At 32.6% G+C, this 7972-nt stretch overlaps 2 protein-coding genes across 2 annotated transcripts in view; one reads left to right on the top strand and one right to left on the bottom strand.

Annotated features, from left to right (window-relative positions):
• The window catches only part of LOC107472838 (stemmadenine O-acetyltransferase-like), a 1499-nt gene extending 114 nt beyond the window's left edge, over positions 1-1385 (top strand). Inside the window, exon 1 of the mRNA XM_021134711.2 lies at positions 1-1385. This exon is cut by the window's left edge and continues 114 nt beyond it. Within this exon, the coding sequence (XP_020990370.1) occupies positions 1-1245 (1245 nt within the window). The 3' untranslated portion in view covers positions 1246-1385.
• A 235-nt stretch (positions 1386-1620) lies between these two features.
• Positions 1621-7762, bottom strand: LOC107472738 (uncharacterized). The gene is made up of 4 exons (XM_016092264.3): positions 7693-7762; positions 6378-7595; positions 2021-2560; positions 1621-1783 (listed from the first exon to the last, which is right to left on the bottom strand). Exons 2-4 carry the CDS (start codon positions 7290-7292, stop codon positions 1682-1684), a joined length of 1557 nt encoding a protein of 518 aa, XP_015947750.1. The 5' UTR covers positions 7293-7595; positions 7693-7762; the 3' UTR covers positions 1621-1681.
• Between the last annotated feature and the right edge of the window lie 210 nt (positions 7763-7972).

Genomic DNA, 7972 nt, shown 5'->3' with positions numbered 1-7972 from the left:
TTCTACACCTCACAAAATGACACAAATACCCTCCTTGAAGTCCCCAAGAAGCTAGAATTGCTGAAACAATCTTTATCTGAGACACTAACACAATTCTACCCTCTAGGTGGCAAGATCAAACATGAACTTTCCATTGATTGCAATGATGAAGGTGCTAATTTTGTAGTATCCAAAGTAAAGTGTCATCTTTCTGTGTTTCTAAGCCACCCCAATTTGACCCTTTTGCACAAGTTCCTTCCTAGTGATGAACTTGTTTCTAAAGAATCAAACTTTGGAACCTATGTCACCAACATCCAAGTGAATGTGTTTCAATGCGGTGGAATTGCCATTGGAACATGCATTTCACATAGGATCATAGATGGTGCTGCATTAGCCACATTCCTAAAGTGTTGGAGTGAAAGAGCTAGAGGCTGCAAACACTTGACACAACCAAAGTTCATAGCATCTTCTGTTTTTCCCACAAATAGTTTATGGCTTAGAGACTTATCAATGGGAATGTGGGGTTCCTTGTTCAGGCAAGGAAAGTGTGTAACAAAGAGGTTCTTGTTCACAAACAAAGCTATATCCACCCTCAAGGTTCAAATATCTGCAAAATATTGCTATGATGTAGCCGAAGATTCGCCTACGCGGTTGGAGACTGTTTCTGCAATCTTGTGGAAGTGTCTCATGGCAGCATCCCAATCGCGATTTAAAGTGAAAAGGTCTTCTTTTGTGACTCATTTGGTGAACTTACGGCAGAGAATGGATGAAGCTCTATGTCCTGATCACACCATGGGCAACCTAGTTTGGTTAGTTTCAGCTAAGCATTTCGATGAACACAGGATGAGCATGGATGACTTGGCGTGCAAGCTAAGGAACACAATATCAAGAATCGATAAGGATTTTGTCGACGAATTGCGCAGTGAAAAAGGTATCTCGATTATGAAAGATTCGCTTAGGGAAATATGTGAGTTAAGATCAAGGAATGAAATGGAACATTTTGGGTTTAGTAGTTGGTGCAATCTTGGATTCTATGAAGCTGATTTTGGGTGGGGAAAACCAACATGGGTGAGTAGTGTTGCATCAAATGGTCTTGTGTTCATGAATCTCATAATTTTGGTTGATACAAAGTTAAGAGATGGCATTGAAGCTTGGGCTACATTGGATGAAGATGACATGAATCATTTGATTTCAAACACTGAAATCCTCAATTATGCAACTTTGGATCCAAGTCCTTTAGCCAAAGTTAATAAGACGTTTCCATGACAAGAACATATATATTTCAATAAGGGAGGAACTCAAATACAGCTAACTTCATGTTGAGTTGATAGCTGAAAGCCGTTAGATTAGTGACTCTCAGCTATCAACTTCACATGAAGTTAACTGCACCTGAATTTTTACTTTCAAATAATAGACTTATTATCATGCCTTCTTCAATATTTGAACTTTGATTCAATCTTCAAGTGAGATATATATTAATCTCAATGCTTGTTGATTAGTTATTTAGAATGTTTAACTTAGAAAATTGAACTGCATCAAATAGTTGCATCTTAATCATGTTATTCAGATTAGTTAACCAAATAATAAATAATTTTTTATTTTTTAAAAAAGGAAAGAATTAAGATTGCATATAACTAAAGGTAGGGTTAAGAAGAATTTATAAACAAAAGCGTGTTGGAACTGTTTGCAGTTCTTTCTATAACTATAACTCAACAATTTCATCTTCAATGCATTCACCAACATGAATCACCAAAGTTCCTTTCTTCTTTGTTTGTCTTACCCTGCAACAATTCCTTCTTGGAGACTGCTCAAAACAACAACAAAAACAAACACATTAAAAAAGAAATCAAGAAAAAACTGATGAAAGTATTTCGCCAAGTGTACACCAAAGTCAACTACTAGTATAAAATACATATTGGTACAAATACACATTGAAAATGAATTAAACCATACATGTATTTATACACAAATATATTAGTGGTTGATTTTAGTGTACGAATAGCATTTTTGATCTTGGATAAGAGGAGATTGAAGTTTTCACCTTGTCCCACAAATGTGGGTCGGGTTTCTTATAAACCTCAACTATTTTGATTTGGGTCGGATCCTCCATTTTCCACTTGCAAGCCGGGTTGGACTGAGTCCGAACGTACCGGCTCGCAGTCTCATTAGCACCCTTGTTGTATGCTGCATTGGACAAGTAGTAAACAAATGGTTTTTGGCAGACATTCCGGCTAACCGGGCGGGTATTGAACGGATAGGCTGTGTAATCGGCCCGCTTGTACCAATTCAAGAAGGTTCTTGCCGGCATTTCCATCTCCCGGGCCGAAAAAATGCCCCGGAAAATTTGAACCGCATAGCCCCATGAAACGGATATGGTCCAAGTCCGGGTCTTGTCGTAGCAAATGGATTGCTGCATGAGCCCAGCCGGGTCGAGTTGCATGGGCACCTTGAGTCGCTTTAGGGCTTGGACTCGGCTCACGTTTGGAAAAATGGGCTCGACTATGTCCAAATGATGGAGGGACACAAGTGGAGTAACAGGATGGGCTGCTAAAAGCCCAAATAGATTGCCGTACACATCAAACTACCCAAAACAGAACAAAACAAACTAAGCCAAGTCAAATAATGATAAATTATAGAACTCAAAATTAGGGAAACAATAATACATAGTAAGTGTAAATTAATTTATATTATCTTGGTGTGAATTTTGAGGTAATTATTTTAACAATTATAGTGAATTAAACTTAAATCCAACTAAAATGTCAAAATGGACATAAAAATATATAATTGTTTATAGATAAATACTATGAATTATGAAAGAGAGAAAGAACGGTACAAGTCTACAACTAAGACTAATAAGAGAAAAACAAAATTAAAAAGAAAAAGGAATATCCATAACCTGTGGTTAAGTTTAATGTAATCAATCTGGCGAAAGAAATGGAGAAATTTCAGAGATAAAGTAAACAACAAAAAACGCGTATTTTATTATGTGAAAACAACTGTGTCTAACACGTAATGATGTAACTGGAGTAGTGGCAACTTGGGAAGAGTTTTATTCATTGTATTCGAACTAGAAATATATATAGATTAAAGAGACAAATTTTGTCAGATAAAATTAATTTCTAGACTATTATAGTATCATGATATCACACTTTTTTTTTTTAAAATAAACTCATTACTCCAACACATATCATAGACCTCAATATGTAGGTGATTTAAGTGTCTCAAAAACAAAAAATAATCCAATTCTAAAACAAGAATCATTTTAGTTTAAAAAACAAGGAGAATTTTGTCCTTGTTCCAAACATGATACTTAACAGCTAACACAGCAAGTTAACGCGTCGTGTCGCCAACTTTTGTTAGTCTTTAACAAGGTGAAAACTCAAGTGCAGTTAATTTCATGTGAAGTTGATAGTTGAAGACCGTTAAATGATTTGACAAATTTGACTAAATTGTCATTTAAAAACTTTCAACTATCAACTTCACATGAAGTTAGTTGCACCTGAGTTTCTATCCTTTAACAAACATCATTTGTTTTTGTCATATACCCTAACACACACGCCCTTCCCTTCCTATGAGTTCCATATAACCACTTCTTAGTCATAGCTAGGATTTGAATCGGGATGCACTTTCTAACAAGACATACACAAATGTCACTAGACCAAGCCTTACAGTGCAAGAAACAACATTGAAGAATCACATTGTCTCGCGCTACACCGGCGAGGACGAATTTTCTCCTTTTTATCCATCAACGATCATGTTGTCTTTCGAAAAAATAGATTGAGACGGATCGGGTATGGATATTATTGTATTAAATCAAGGAAATTTCTTTGGTGAAGTATAAAATTAGATGAAAAATGAAAATTTTTACTAATTTTATAAAAGAACATGTATAATACACACAATAATTTTTTCTTATAAACTTTTTTTTTTTAAACAATCCTCGCCCTCCTCTAAAATTTCATCGTTAAATCAGACCCAGAAGGAAGAGTTTCTTAGATTTCTAAGGTGGGATTTTGACGTGCCTTATGGGATGTGACAAGTGTTATTAGGTTTAAATCTTTGTCCCTTTTACATAATATTATTAATTAGGGTGGGACCAATTTAACAAACACATCCCACACCAAAACAATCTCTAGACTTGACAACTGGATGCTTTGTGCAATTACATATTCCCCACACTATGAGCTTTTTATTCACTACTATGATTGAGACCTATTTTGAATATAACTTAATTATGTAACTTTTTTTTCCAAAATTAGGAGTGAGACTCGAATCCGAAATTTTTAGACGAGGACAGGGAAACTATGCTATTTGAGCTATAGCTCATTTAGCTCGTTGGCAATTTTCTAAAATTAATTATGTAACTTTTGTTTTGTATGATTTTGTTAAAAAAATACCAATAAAAAATTAGCTACCAAATTAATTACTACATACTTGTATGTATTTATATAGTTTATTTCATAAATTTTCAATTTATATTTTAAATTTCAATATTTATTCTATTCAGATAACATGATCAAATTTTATAATTATTTTTAAAAAGGAGGTAAAATTTTTTCTTTAAAAAATTAAAGCAATTCTACATCAAAACTAAATCATAATTTCATTATATATTGTTTTCTTTAATATATTATTTTGTCTAAATAGATAGTAAATATTAAGACTTCAAATTTAAAATATATTTTTTTAATATAAGAATTTTGTTAACATAGAGCATTAAAAACATGTTTAAAAATACCACAAAAATATTTTTTCAAATTTATTAAAAAGATTTTTTATATTTTTAATACATTAAATATATCAAAAATTTAAATCCTCTTAAAAATAAAAATACTTGAAACGCTGAAATTGAAAAGCAGCTGAGAGAAAAGGAAAGGTAGGAAATAATGAAATAACAAAAAGATTTTATTAATTGACTCATTTAGTCGGTGGAGATATATAGCTGGAAGCATCAAACCCTAGATGTGGTGGTGGTGGCCTAGTTTTGATTTGGAGACTAAGACTATTGAAGATTTGAAGTTTTTTTTATTATTATTTTTTTGAAGATATTCATAGTTAGAAGAATATAATCTCTCATCTCCCAATTAAAGAATAAACAAATTTGGTAAAGTCTTTAAATTCAGCACCACATTGTTTTCTGTCAATTAGGGTAGAAAACTGATGAAAATTCTACTAAATTCAGAAAACTACTAGCAATAAATGATAGTATTAAAATTTTTTGGGCACATAAAAAATGCAATAATGCTTTATTTTATCCAATAATTTCTAGATCTATTGGCGCCAATGGAAAGCAGGGATTTTTTTTTAATTCTTGATATTATAAATTAATCATTAAATTAATCGTCTTCCTCTAAAATTTATCCACATCATAGACAAGACCCTAGGGAACTTCATTCCACAAATACATAAAAAATTAAAAAAGAAATATTTTTAAAATGTGACACAAATCATCATAAAGTGACCTTAAATAGAATCAATAGATTTGATTAGGTTACCTAGATTAAAATATTCTTAATGATCTATTACCTGTTTTTGACCTAAATCATTATTATTCCAAGTAATGATATCTCCCCATACTCCCCTATTCATTCAACAAAAATCCCACTAAACAATATCTCTTACTTTATTATAAAATGAGATCTCACATGAACAAAAAATTAAACCAAGTGGGGGAACCTAAGGAAGGCTTTCCTAACTTTACTTATTTTTTATGAGCCCCCAAAATTCTCCCACATTATCTTCCAATTTGACACCACTTCCAATAAATTTCTCCAAAACCTCCAATAGGTTGACCAAGTCAATATGTAAAGTCTTCAAACAAGAAAAATACTAAAAAACTAGCCGAATTTATTATTTTTGATATGTAATTTTAGCCATCAATTCAATTTCTTTAGTTTAATAATAAATTTTGCTGATTCTCTTGCATTTTTTCTAGTTTTGTATTTCTCCTAATTTTAAGGTAAAAAATCTTCGTTAGAGGTTAATAGTTAAAAATCTATAAGTGATTTGACATATTCCATTAAATTGATATATAAAAGTTTTTTACTATAAACTTATGGAATCTCCACCAAATTTTAAACCTCTAAACTATCTATCTATATCCATTGTCCTTTAAGTTCTAGTGTTCTTCCACTCCAAAATCCAAACACTTCTATACACATTACAAGACCCAAATCTGTTTTGAAAAAACAAGACAAATACACATAATAAACACATAATTTTTCAGTCAACACCATCTCAATGTTCCTATATTTTCTATCCTATAAAATTTACCAGACACAAGCTAATGGCTGATTTCATCACTTTTTGATGTTAATGTAACACACCTCGAACATAAAATATGAAAAAAAAATAAAAGCAAAAAAGGAAAAGAAAAAGAGAAGATTCGAGAGACAAACCTGATGAAAGCCTCTTTCCTTGGTGAGAGGAACACCAAGCTCAGCCATACAAGCTTGAATCCTATCATCAGAACCATATAAACCAGGGTACCTCTGAATACACCTATCTTGAATCTTCTCCAATGCCAAAGCCAAAGGGTAACTAATTGCAAAACCACCACCACCATAAGCCATGTTATACGAGAAATAAATGTTCTGCAGATGACTCTCTGAGCTACTTCCAATGTAATAATACTGATTGTGATCATATTTCTGCAACACTTTCACCAAATTCTCAGTGACAAAAACTGTGTCATCATCTCCCATCACAAACCACCTCACATTCTTCAATCCAAGCCTTAGTGTCTCTGAAACAATCCTTGAGATCCTTATGGCTGATCTATGACCCTTTGGATTCTTGTAATTGAACCTTGAAGTGTCTTCAGAGATCTTCAACTGTGGCAAGAGCTTCTCATCACTTGGATCAGTTTTCACTTTCTCTTCTAGCCACACTATTCCTCTCATCTGATTTGGTTTCCACCATAGCTTTATGTACTCTTTTCTTTGCTTCCAAAGCTTTGCTGAGGCTCCAATCCCAAACACTATGTGGGAAATATTTGTTTCTTCAAAAGGTTCCAACTTTGTGGAAACAATTGCTGCATCTTCTTGTTCTTGTTCTTCTTCTTCTTCTTGAGAGTGTGAAGTTGTTGTTGCTGCTGTGGTTGAAGTGGTGGTGGTGGTGGTGGTGGTGTCAGAAATGTGGCTAATTGAAATGTGGTGTGTTTGGCCACAGTCATATGAATTGGTAACAAATCTAAGAGAGTAACAAAGGTAAGAGATTGTGATCAAGAGAAGAATGAAAGCCATTAGCTTTGAGAAGTTCCATGAAGAATATATGTGTTCTAGATCTTTGTGATTGTTCTTCATGATAGACATGGTAATTGGTATCTCAAAAATAAATTTAAGATTTGGTGAACTTTATATAAAAAACACAGAATCGCACAGGTAGAAGTCTAGAAGAAGAAGAACAATAATAGTAGTAATAAGGAAAAAAGAAAAAAAGAAAAAAAAAGTGAGCTATATAACAATATTTTGAGTCATCATAATAACTTGCTTTATTAGCCAGAAATATATAACAACCCCATCATAGAAAAAGTGATGAACCCAGATCAGATTTTAGGAAAGTTTGTTTCTTTTTGCTAAGGTTGCAAGAGTTTCACAAGGAACAAAAAAGGGTAGCTGAAAATAAGAAAAAAAAAGAATGTTAAAAAGAAAAATCTTCGAGCTGAAGTCAAGTGAGAATTGAAACTGAACAAAAAAGAAGTAAACACTTAACCTAAGATGATGCTGCAAGTCTGCAACTATGTGGTTTCTTTTTTGCAGTTTTAAAGAATCTGTGTTCGATTTTTATACATATAAGAACACAGTTAGATACCCTTTTAGATTTAGTTCTTAAAAAATAGTTTTTTTTTAATTTTAATAATTCGTTTTTTTTTTTCTTTTTAACTTTTTTTTCACATTTTTCTCTTGGCCGTTCGGTGCTATGGATTGCAATGGACATGTGTCTACTCACAAAAACAACACATTCTTTTGAGAAAAAATGAACACAAAAAAGA

This window comes from Arachis duranensis, chromosome 2 (assembly GCF_000817695.3).
Source record: "Arachis duranensis cultivar V14167 chromosome 2, aradu.V14167.gnm2.J7QH, whole genome shotgun sequence".
In the NCBI taxonomy this organism is placed as follows: domain Eukaryota; kingdom Viridiplantae; phylum Streptophyta; class Magnoliopsida; order Fabales; family Fabaceae; genus Arachis; species Arachis duranensis.
Note: the sequence above shows the minus strand (reverse complement) of the source record. Positions and strands in the feature narration are given on the sequence as shown.

Coding starts and splice junctions, on each gene's coding strand:
- LOC107472738 (XM_016092264.3), bottom strand. CDS start 7,292: ATGTCTATCATGAAGAACAATCACAAAGATCTAGAACACATATATTCT. Junction 2,561..6,377: donor AGGAAAGAGGCTTTCATCAG/GTTTGTCTCTCG, acceptor TGTTTTGGGTAG/TTTGATGTGTACGGCAATCT. Junction 1,784..2,020: donor ACCCACATTTGTGGGACAAG/GTGAAAACTTCA, acceptor TGTTTTGAGCAG/TCTCCAAGAAGGAATTGTTG.